Source organism: Crocuta crocuta, unplaced genomic scaffold (assembly GCF_008692635.1).
Source record: "Crocuta crocuta isolate KB4526 unplaced genomic scaffold, BGI_CrCroc_1.0 scaffold506, whole genome shotgun sequence".
Lineage (NCBI taxonomy): Eukaryota > Metazoa > Chordata > Mammalia > Carnivora > Hyaenidae > Crocuta > Crocuta crocuta.
In genome coordinates this window covers 1,409,014-1,421,251 of record NW_027528991.1, presented here as the reverse complement: position 1 = coordinate 1,421,251, position 12,238 = coordinate 1,409,014, and the positions used below count along the sequence as shown (strand labels likewise).

Here is a 12,238-nt window from a genome sequence, read left to right as displayed (position 1 = left end):
CGGCCACCCCGCCGGGCTTGGGGTTGGCATCTCTGAACGCCCTCTACTTTTCCGTTATTTTATTAAAACTGTGACGTCGCCGCCTGCGGCCTGCGACCCCTCCGCGGTCAGCGGCCTCTCCTCTCCGCCTGCTCCTCCCGTGGGCGCTGGGAACGCGCTCATCAGCGCCCCCGCGCGGCCGGGCTTGGGGTGCCGGGAGCTCCCCCCGCCCGCACCCTCCGGGCCTCGGTTTCTCTCGCCAGCTGGCTGGCGCTGCACGTCCACACCAGCCTTCCCGTCTCTGAAGCAGGGCGGTGGGAGCAGAGGAACCCTAAATCCTTTCTATTCAACCATTTTCCTGATGGTGAGAGTGTGCTCCCAACAAGCTTGATTTACACGCGGACTGTAAAGAATCAGGCTCCGAGCTCCCTCGCCCTGTTTCCTTTTGCTTTTGGGGGCATCGCCTTTGGGAAGCCAGAGGCCAGAGTCATTTCGTGTAGCTTCTCCAGGAGGCTTTGTGAACCCGCAGGAAGCGTCCAGTCCTGGAGTATGTGGTTCAGCTGCTATAAAGCAGGTCTTAGCCCGTTGTTTTCTTCAACAAAACAGAGATTTTCATAAAAGAAATCTATGCAGGATGTGTGTGTGCACGACTATCTCTGTGTGCTTATATGTGTGTGCATGTGTATATACATGTGTGCATGTGGGCATCTGTGTGCGTATGTGTGTATTTTTGTGTGCATGTGTGCGTATCTGTGTGTGCATGTGAACACGTGTATCTGTTCATGTGCATGTGTGCATAGGTATGTGTATCTGTACATATACTTGTGTGCATGTATATGTATATATAGCTCTGTTTATTGTGTGTGCACAGGGTATGTATCATTTGTGTGTGTGTGTGCATGTGCATATGGGTGTTTATCTGTGTGCATGTGCATGTGCATGCATACCTATGTATCTGTGCATATATGTATCTGTGTACCTGTGTTTGCATGTGCATGTGTATATACATGTGTGTCTATGTATGCATCTGTGCATATATGTATGTGTACCACATGTATGCATATGTGTATCATGTGCATCTGTGTCTGCATATATGTGCATGTATGTGCACACATGCATATATACATGTGTGTATCTGTGTGTGCATGTGCAGGTGTTTCTGTGCATGCACACATGTGTGTACATGTGGCTCCACCCAGTCTTCAGGTGGGTCCTGGTTCCTGCTCCGCACCGTGTCTGAGCTGAGCTGCACTTCCTCCTTCCCACAGGCGGGCTATCTGAAATAGCCGTTGCCTAAAGCTGTGTTCCAGGACTTTCTCATCATATCTGCGAGTCTCTCTTGCGGAAGCCCCATGCCAGTCATGTTCACCTTACCTCCTTAATGGGGTTCTAATAGGTCCGAGGTTAGAAATGTCCTTCCTTTGGACTGAAGTAGACACGGCAGGAGCAGCGCCATTGTTCACACGTCCCAGCCTCCGTCAGAGGCACAGCAGGGCTCTGGAATGTTGTGTGAAGAAACCTCCTCCATGCGCTTCAGCGGCCCCTACGTTCACAAAGTGCGAGTTCAGCAGCAGAGCGGGGAGAGTGTCAGTGCAGCACGGGGCCGCCTGCCCCAGAGGGGTCGCACTCAGACTCCGTAAAGGGGACGTGGTGACGCTGGTGGGTGGTCTTTGATGCTTTGGCGCTCGTGGTCACCAGTCACCCCACAGATGTCAGCGAGCCGTTATCTCCTGTGGAAACGTTGTACACACTCTGAATACTTTAATATATTCTTCCAACGGCCTGCGGTGCATCTGGGTTTGTCCCTGTGCAACTTGGCAACCCCCATTGTGGACTCAGGTTCTTCTATTATAATTTGCTTCCGTCTTTCTGCATTCAAATGATAATACTTATTTAAAGGGGGAACTGTTCCCTCCACCTCCCGCTCAGGGTTGCTGAGGCCACGGGAGGTGCCGGTGGACTCTGCTGCCGCTGCCCTTGCTGACCGGTGGTGGCTCGGCAGACGGGGTAGCTTGCTCGCACTGCTGGCCCTTTATCGCCGCACACCCACTATGTTAAGGAGGCCACGAATGTTCTATTTGTGCAAAGAGCATAGCGGCGCAGAATCCTCAGTTTTTCTCAGAGTCTGGCCTTCAAAATTATGGGTGGATAAAATATTACAACCTTTGAAATACAGTGTCTGCTTTCATTGGACGCCAGCAAAAATAAAAAGCATGTTTCTCATAGGGCCATCATTTCTGTGGCCACCGCCCAAGGAGAGTGTGCCTCCTTTGTCTGGTGGCCTTTGCTCGTCCAGCCCCCCTGCCCCGAGGCCGGCCCCACCCGGGCCTAGCCTGTGCTGGGCATGAGCATGCAGCAATGAGGGCGTCTGGACCTCAGAGGGTGCACGGCACCGGGCACCAAGTCCTAACCACACAGGACGCGTTCCAGACCGGGTCACTGACCAGAAAAACATCCAGCCCCGGCCTTCATCTTGCTGTGCTTACAACTCGGGTTTCTGCAAAGAGGGGCGTTTGATTCATCCTGAGTGTGTATATGTTAGCCGTGTAAGGGTTCAAAGTGACCTTAAGGGCATGAGGGAGAGTGACAGTGACACAGGCTCACCTGTAGCACGCTGTGGTGCACGGAACACAGAAGCTAAAAATCGGTGGATCTCGTATCAATGTTCTGACCACGGTAAGATAAGTAACACACTAAGGAGGACACAAGGGAGACACTGCTAATTTTGAGTGAAATTCCTGGCATTTTGCATATTTCAGTAGCCTTGAGCTGGTGGGTGCTGTTCATACTCTGCTCAGTAGCAAAGACCCTGATTTGGAAGATCTAGAAAAAGGATAACGAGAAGGTGGTGTGAGATTGATGGCACGTTCATTTAGGAGGTGATTACAGACTTAATTTCGAGGGACGGCTCAGGCCGCGCCTGCAGTTCCAGGCCACGGAATCCTGTTTCCTGCAACTCCATAGCCCGCCATGTGCCAGACGAAAACTTGGACTTTAATCTTCCGTCAGATATGAGGGCTGCGTGCCTGAGGACGTCCCACCAGCCGTAAACGCAGAGTCTCCTAAGGAAGGCATCCAAGCCAGGAACGAGGCCCACACATTGCTTGGAAAATTTATGCTTTTTGGGCACGTTTTGTGATAGTTCAAGTATTAGAAATGATTTGTGATTTCATCTGTGCCCTGGTGGGGACCTTGCGAGGGCTGGAATCATATCACTTTTCCTTGTAGACAGTCAAACCACAGGTTATACTAAAAAAAATGAGGACAGAAGTCCAGCAAGGCAGTGATTTGTCCTCAGCGAAAACACAGGCTGCATTAAAACCACATGTTGCTGAGTGCGGGCTGGCCAGGCCGGAGTGCAGATCAACACATGAGCCCCGGGCCCGGGCGGAAGAGCGCTGTCTGCAGCACGCATGCCCTGGCACACGGTGCGGCCGGCAGCCCGCAGTCCACACAAGCCGGGGACGGGGACGCTGGGCAGCAGAGTCTATATTCAGCACGCTGACACCGCCGGGGCTGTGGCCGCGGCCTCCATTCTGTCATAGCCAGCAGTTCTTACTACCAGGCAATCAAAAGTCACCATCTAAAATGCTGGCCAGTGGACACGTTTGAAGAGGCGACTCTCGGAGTCCAGAGGGCCTTTAAGATCTAGACAACTTATTATTTAAATCTGGAAGCACTTTAGGAAAATTGGGAAAGCCATTCATTTCAAGTTTTAAAACTCAGATGAGCTACATCGTCCGATGGCCCGAAGAAAATGCGAACTTGTGGTGGCGTGTCCCGGGGCGAGAGGCCCGTGGACGGCACACGTGGGGGCCCGGCCGTGCATGCTGTGCCGCGGCGTCCAAGGGGCCCCTCCCTGGAGCCCGTGGCGGGAGGCNAGACGCCCCACGCGGGCTGGTGCGGGCAGTGGGGGTGATGGGTGACAGGCGGCCTCGCCCACGAGCCACTACGGCCCTCGTGCACGTGCGTGTGTCTGTGATTGGGTGGAGGGTCTCGTCTCGTCTCCCGACTTGTGTCCAGAGAGGAGACACACTTAGCTGCTTCCATTTTCACCAGCTTACGGGGTCGCAGGGGGCAGCTTCCCAAGGGGCAGCAGGAACGAGGCGCTTTTTATCAAATCATGTTACAGCACTGTTAACGTGAACACCCGAAAATCTGGGACAGAGCCGAGGGAGGGCGAAGGGTATTTGACTTTTTATCTGACTTCCTGTCAGATTTTCCTCTTGGAGATGGAGGGGGGGACCTTAGCATCACTTTGAGACCCTGGGACGCTGTGACACACACGAGGGCCACCGTGGATTTCCTGCCAAGGCCGTCCTCCGATGGGGCAGGTGCCCCGGGCCCCGCAGCACANGGGGGACGCCGTCCCCTCCCCATCGCAGCCCCGGCCCACTGGGGAGAGCCTGAGCGTGCCTCAGCCTGCCGGGGCTCCTGGGGGGGCGGGGGCGAACGCAGCACAAGCGCCTGGGCCGCCTGTCACTGTGTCCCGGTGCCGCCACGAAGCGGGTGTGGCCTCCTCGGGGGCCGGGGCGAGCTGACCCTGTCCTGCCGCCCGCAGGTGCAGTGTCACAGCTACACGGGATACTGCTGGTGCGTCACGCCCAACGGGAGGCCCGTCAGCGGCACGGCCGTGGCCCACAAGACGCCCCGGTGCCCCGGTAGGTGCCCGCGCGCCGCCGTCCTGACCCTCGCCCTGTGCGCTGGCGCCGCAGAGGAAATGCGGAGTAGGTGGCGGCGGGGATTGACAGCCGGGCTTGTGTCCCGCACAGAACCTCAAATGGCACGAAAAGCCAGGTCTGAACATGGAAGGTTCTTTGACTCAGGATTCTTAGTCTTTTAGGAATGACCACAAGGGCTGTAGTCAGCAGTGCAGATCGCCACGTGTTTTCTTTGGCAAAAAAGAAAAAAAAAAAAGAAAAAGGAAAGTTCTGGTTTTGTGTGTATATGTTTGCAAAGAAAAAGAGGCCCATTCTTCACAGTTCCAGCCACAGATGGTTTATTTGTGTTATTTTATTCCTCATATGAGGGCTTGGTGCACGAAGGTAATCTTCCTGGCAGGAGAGACTATGAAATCGTCCATTTTCCATAAATATTTTACCAAAAATGATATAAATGATTCACATCATTTTTGAGAATGTTTTGCAGCTTGAGTTGTGATTTTTTAAAAATATTATGTGTTTCTTTTTGAGAAAGAGAGAGACAGAGCTCGAGAAGAGCAGGGGCAGAGAGAGAGAGAGGGAGACACAGAATCTGAAGCAGCTCCGACTCTGAGCTGTCAGCACAGAGCCCGACACGGGCCTCAAACTCACGAACCATTAGATTGTGACCTGAACTGAAGTTGGACGCTGAACTGACTGAGCCTCCCAGGCACCCTTTGAATTGTGATTAATTGGCTGTGGGGACCTATCAGAGCATCTGTGAAGGGGCTTCATGACCTTTGCACTGAGGTCCCTAGATTAGACTGTGGTACAACATAGCCACAGTGATAATGAAGTTCAGGGCATAGTCCTGATACTTCATGTAAAATATTGAAACATTTAAATTGAGGACTTACTTTTAGACTTATTTTTTTATTTAAAGGTCAGGCACCTTCTAATTAGGGATTCTGCTCATGATTCAGATGCTTCTACCAGCAGCCAAGACACAGGCCAGAACTCATAACTGCCCAGCCCGATGACATCTGTAATTAACAGCAACACGAAACCTAATATTTCCAGTGACTGGTCATCACTTAAAAGCCACGGGGTGTGCATGATGCGGAATTAAAATATATTTATTTCAAATAACTATTTTGTTATCCAAGAGCTAAAAATTGCTGACAAATATTTTTAGTGAGCTAACGTTTGCACCTAATAATTCTTGTGCAGACTCACGGAGTAACTGAAGGAAAGGAGAGAATGGTACCCGCCGTGGCCTCCGCGTGGGTCCCTCGCTCTGGGACGTACTTTCACAGACTTACTTCATCTCAGGCGTGTGGCAGCAGTTTGCATGGAGCCTTATTGTTCACAGGAGAGGGCCAGGGGGATTCCTATTTTCTGTGATTTTAGTGATACCGTTTGAAAAATTAAGCTGTGTCTAAAAGATCTTTATCGGAAAACCATGTACAAAATTGGCTGAATTTCTTACATTCTCCAAACAGTCCTTTGTTTTTGGAATCAAACCACTGTACTGTGACTCACGTGTTTTTCCAAGAAGGTACTAGTGATTATAATTTAACTGTATAGACAGGCTCCATTTCCTCACTGTCCGTGTGGATTCTGGGGTCCACGTGATGGATTATGAAAAACAGCGTGCTCAGAAGTCCGGGGTCTCTTGTGTGGGAAGCAAGGGAGAAGCTCAGTGTTCCAGGGCAGGGTTGGGGTGTGGACGAGGCCGGCTCTCCTCTCAGACCCTCTCTCCACTTCCACGGTTTGGGGGCTGTGACCTCGGGGTGCCTGGCCGGTGCCCCCTCACACCTGCTGGTGCTGCTGGTGCGTTGAAGAACTTCCAGGGAGCTGTAGGAAAGCCTCTCAGCCCCCGCTTCAGCCGTGCTCTTACTCTGTGCAAACGCAGGAGTGGAGAGCAGGGGCCATGCTCAGAAGCTCTGCAGGGCTGTGGGGGGTTGTCGAGAGGGTCAGACCAGGGGGTTTCGGGACGCTGGAGCTCACGCATGCACGCGCGCCGCCCAGGCCCGCTCAGGCACACACGCATGTGAACAGTGTATGATGGACTCTTGCATAACGAGGGTGGACTTCTCCCCAGAGGCTGACAGCCTCGCAGGCCCTGCAGCACGGCGGGGTGATGGGACCGCACTGTGCACGGGCCGGGACGCTAATGCGCCGCAGGGGCTCGGGATTTGGTCCGCAGACAGCCAGGGACTCTGTGTGCACCCCCCCTCACTGGTCCCCCGGCTGGTCCGTCGTGGCTAGTGTCCATTAGCCACGGCTGTAAACGACGGCCCTGGTTTGCACCTGGTTTATTGGAATTGGGTGAGCCTCAGTGTTCAGCAGCTGCCTGCGCCCTGGAGTTCACACCAAGCTTACCCTGTAAATACACGCTATAAACATGTAAAACCTGGAAAAGAGGTTTAAAATGTGGCCATAAAGAGTAACTGTCACTTAGAACGTGCACGTGTGTGTATTACGAACACGCGCTGACACAGGAATGGACCACAGCGCAGGGAGGCAGATGCCACATGTTGGTGAGATTTCAGCGGGACGAGAGCCCCAAGTCTTCCACCTTCTCCCTTCTCCCAGAAGGACTCTCGGAAGAAGGGTTCCTTTATTCTATCAATATGTATTTTTAAGCCATTACTACAAAATAGCCAAACTCCCATTAATTGATAAGAAAAATGAGATGACACTAGCAAAAAATGGTCCAAAGTTTTAAATGGGGAGCATTTCAATTTTTTTTTTAACATTCATTTTTTTAAAATATTTTTATTTCTAGCAGAGAGAGAGAGAGAGATAGCGTGAGCAGGGGAGGGTCAGAGAGAGGGAGATACAGACTCCGAAATAGGCTCCAGGCTCTGAGCTGGCAGCACAGAGCCCGACGCGGGGCTCGAACCCACAAACTGCAAGATCACGACCTAAGCGAAAGTCAGACGCTTAACCGACTAAGCCACCAAGGCGCCTCTAACATTTATTCATTCTTGAGAGACAGAGACAGAGTGTGAGCAGGGGAGGGGCAGAGAGAGAGGGAGACACAGAATCAGAAGCAGCTCCAGGCTCTGAGCTGTCAGCCCAGATTCTGATGTGGGGCTCGAACTCACAAACTGTGAGATCGTGACCTGAGCTGAAGTCATATGCTTAACCCACTGAGCCCCCAGGCGCCCCTTAAACAGGCAGCATTTTATAAAGGAAGGAAGCCTGATGGCCAGCGATCAGGAGAAGTGTTGAGGCTCGTGTACCAGGGAAATGCACATGAACTTACAGCGAGAGTCCCCTACACACCACCCAGTTAGCAGCAAAGAAAAAGCGCTCCGTGACGTGCCCGTGAGCGCCGAAGTGCAGAGCCTCCCGTGGGAGGCTGCAGCCACTGGGGCGGAGCCCGCGTGCCCTTCCCATGCGGTGACGCAGCGCCGCAGGGCCCCCGAGACCCGCACTCACGGCTGCAGCAGGGGAGACCCAGGCCCCCGGGCGTCCACGGCAGCGTTTGCTCTAACAGCCAGATCCGGGAGGTGGCTGGATGTCCGTGGGGCCCGTCGTGGTTCGCTCCGTTCATGCCGGCGCGTGGCTCCAGCGCGGTCCCCAGGGGAAGCCTGGAAACATACAACACAGGGGTCCGTTTAAAACCTGAACCCAGACAAGAGTCCCCTCCGGCACTCGGAGAAGCCTCGTCGGGTGGGACGCCACAGAGACAGGTGTGGAAGGGCCGTCTCACGGATCACAGCACCAGGGCGGGGCTAGAGCGTGCAGGGCGTGTTGGCGGAGCGGGGTTGGACCGGGGCCCCCTCTCCGGAAGGAGAAGCTGTTTCTCTGCATCTTCAACAACAGTCTGTCTTGCTCTGTTTGTTTGTGTGATTCTAGGCAGGAGTGCAGCATTTCACAGGTTTAGGAAGACTTAGAAGGTTGAAGAGCCCATAGCACTGGCAGAGGTAACACACTAAGCTAAATTCCTCCTGAGGCCTCGCGGCTCCCTGACCTCCTCCCCTGAGGGTCTCCTCGGAGGGAAGGGGCGCCCGGGCTCGAGATGCTGCAGGAGCCTTAAGGAAGGACGCACCGGAGGCGGGAAGGGAGGGACGGGATGGAAGAGGCGGAGATGACGATTTGGGGATGAGCGGCTGTGCTTGGCCTCCGTGACGGTGTGCAGGGGCGGGGGCGGCGGGCCTGGTGCCCGCCTGTGGCCCCTGGGTGCTGGCCGGCACAGCAGCCTAGGTGGGAGTATTTGACAGGCGAGGACTCTGCCCAAGGCCTCCGTGCTTCAAGGGACAGAGCTAGGATTTAAATCTGTGTCTTTCTGCCTCTATAGCCCACGTTTTCAGTCAAGAGCAATAATGCGAGACATGGGCCTTGAATGCCTTATTGAGAACGTGTGTAAGTCCCTGTTTGAGGTTTTGTGGAAGGTACTCGGAGCTGCCTGCGGCCCCTCCACCCCCCACGTTAGTGCCTCGGTGCTTCTGACAACCTGCCATCTACTTTAATCAGCTCTAATCAAGGATGGTCCCTTGGGGTGAGGACTCTGCTTGGATTGACGCCAGTGAGTGATCTGCTGGGTCTTTCCAGCCACGGCCTGCGAGAGGCTGTAAGAGGCAGGGGCTCAGTGGAGGGGAAGGTTGGGGGGGGCCCAGCCCTTCTGCCCTGGTGACCCCCTTTCCTGGTGACCGGGTTATTGAACATGGCGAACTCCTAACCCAGTAATAAGCTCCTGCTCCAGTAAGTCGTAGTGAGCGAGACCCGCTGACCTGGGGCTCACGCCGAATGTCCAGCTGCTCCTTTCTCCCGAGGAGTCCGTTCCCTGTCATCGCTGATTCATTTATTTGCTGTTGAGGATTTGCCAGGCAGGGCGCGTGTGGCGCTGGGGCCTCTGCAGACACGCGGTCACCGCTGGGAGCGTTAGCTGAGGGCTGCAGGCCCACGAGAGGGTGGCTTGCTGCCGGGCGGACGTGGACTGGTGAGGGACAGATGGTTCTGGGAAGGTGGTTCAAGGTTCTGGAGAGTTCCGGCTCCTTGCTTTCCTCCTGGCCGAGCGTGCTTCTGAGGCGGGCGTGGAAGGTGAGCCTGGGGAACGGCGGGAGCCTTCTCCCTGCGTGCAGCGAGCGCAAATGCCCGTCGCAAACAGCGTGTGGCCTTGAGAGTATGTGGGACCAGAGAGCTGCTCTCTGAACTGCACCCAGAGGCACTCCAGGCCTCGCCTGCTGGAAAGCGGGTGCTCCTGGCTGGTGGCTGGGGATTTATACGCTCGCCTTGCCCTGTGGCTCGAGGCCCCCGGGTCTGCAGACGGCCCTCTGCTCAGGGTCTTTTCCTGCACGGGGGATGCTCGGGACATGAAGGGAATGACGGGGAGCTTGCCCGTCCTCTGTGCTGGTGAGGGGCCGGGGTAACACGTCTCCATCTGTGCACCGCTGATTAGGGTTTCTTCTGTAAGGATTTGCCCCTTTCTTCTTCCTTCTAAAGATCTGAAGACTAACGCTGCTGGGGGCAGGGTGGAGGTCAGAGACAAAGGACTTTTCTCCGAGGGAGGATTGTGCAGCTCGCCTATTCGCTATTATTTGGAAATAGCTTCAGGGTTTTAATCTCATCTCTCTTCTGTGACTGTGCACCGTGGCCATGAGCTTGTTCCTGGCAAGAGTCCAAAGTGGTTTGAGTACAGTGAACCCACATGTGCGCATCTTCATGTTACGGTGTCCCCAGGTTCTTCCTGTGCAGCTCTGCTTGGGGTATGTGCTTGAGTCAGCTACAGACTTGGGGATACAGGGGAGCAGAGGGGGGTCGTCCTGTGATCCGCCTCCCCCTTCTTAAACCAGGGTGGGCTATGGGGAGAGTTCTCGGGCGCAGGATGGAGATCCTGTTCACCTGACATTGCCACGCCCGGTATTCCCGTGCCTTCTCGTGGCGCGGGACAGAAAGTCACCTCTCGTGCCTTACTTGTTCCCTGGCGGGTTTTGTGACATCAAATATGGCTCCCTCCATGTCCGTTATCAGAGGGTTTGCATTACCTCGGACGGGAAGGAGTGAGTTCCTGGGCCTTTCCTGGGGCCGATCGCACTCACACAGTCCAACTGCTTATCTGGGCAACTTGTATGTCTGGGTCGGAGAAGGCCCAGGCGTGAATGCAGAGTGTCTGCGTGAGGTGTGGTTCGCAGAGAGTGGTCCTCCCTCTTGTCCACACTGCCTGCTGCTCTGGCCTCTACCTGGAGCGCAGCAAGGTCACATTTCTGTGGACATCCTCGTCATTTCCTTCTTATTTTAATGTTTTATTTATTTCTGAGAGAGAGAGAGAGACAGCGTGAGCAGGGGAGGGTCAGAGAGAGAGGGAGACACAGAACTGAAGCAGCTCCAGGCCCCGAGCTGTCAGCACAGAGCCCGACGCCGGGCTCGAACCCACGAACCGTGAGATCATGACCTGAGCCGAAGTCGGACGCTTAACCGACTGAGCCACCCAGGTGCCCCTCTCCTCAACATTTCTGAAAATTTTCACTTCATAGAGAGAAGCTAACTGTTTTTTTCATTTTTCGTGAATGAATTTCCCTGACACTAAGTTAAGGACCCTGCACACCTGAGGAATTTGAAGGAAATTCATCTAGCACAACCGAATTTCCAAGCATCAAAATCAACAGCTGCGGCTGGCTTCTAACATCTCCCATGTGTTTCTTTATGAAGATTATGGAAATGCAAATTCACAGCTGCGTAGTGTGAATTGGGAAGGGTACCAATCAGAAGGAGGCCCTTTTCCCTCTCAAAATGGCTTTTTCTTTTTTTTTAATTTTTTTTTTAATTTCTAGGAGAGAGAGAGAGACAGCGTGAGCAGGGGAGGGTCAGAGAGAGAGGGAGTGACAGACTCCGAAACAGGCTCCAGGCTCTGAGCTGGCAGTCAGCACAGAGCCCGACGCGGGGCTCGAACCCACGAACCGCGAGATCACGACCTAAGCGAAAGTCGGATGCTTAACCAACTAAGCCACCCAGGCGCCCCAAAATGGCTTTTTCTTTAGGCTTAACAGTTCTCTTCCCGAAAAGTGATAGTAAAACAATATTTCGGTGCATACTGGCAAGGGACCCCAGGCACAGACAGCTCTAACGGAGTGGAAGGTGCACCCGAGGGAGTGTGCCCTGCCGCAGCGTGACCACCAGCTGCCCACCTGGGCTGCTGGGCTGCGGTGTAGACGCCACGCACCGAGATTTGTTTTAAGGAAAAACATAAATCCTCAGGGACTGCTGCGACCATTTTTGAGGCATTGAGGAAATTCGTTTTGCATCCCTGATGAGATAAAAATAGCAGTTTGATACAGCCAGTGCCAGGTATGTACAATTTCCGATAAAATTTACAGATAGTGGAAATTTCTTTTTTTTTTTTTTTGTATTTTTATTTATTTCTAGGGGAGAGAGAGAGACAGACAGACAGACAGCGTGAGCAGGGGAGGGTCAGAGAGAGAGGGAGTCACAGACTGAAACAGGCTCCAGGCTCTGAGCTGGCAGTCAGCACAGAGCCCGACGCGGGGCTCGAACCCACGAACCGCGAGATCATGACCTAAGCGAAAGTCGGACACTTAACCGACTAAGCCACCCAGGCGCCCCAGATAGTGGAAATTTCTGAAGGCATCGAATCGACGCACAAAGTG

At 54.0% G+C, this 12,238-nt stretch overlaps 1 protein-coding gene across 1 annotated transcript in view; it reads left to right on the top strand.

The window, feature by feature from the left end:
• SMOC2 (SPARC related modular calcium binding 2) overlaps nt 1-12,238 on the top strand; it is a 117,382-nt gene that overhangs the window by 21,623 nt on the left and 83,521 nt on the right. Inside the window, 2 exon segments of the mRNA XM_077757381.1 lie at nt 112-343; nt 4,541-4,640. Of these exon segments, the coding sequence (XP_077613507.1) occupies nt 112-343; nt 4,541-4,640 (332 nt within the window).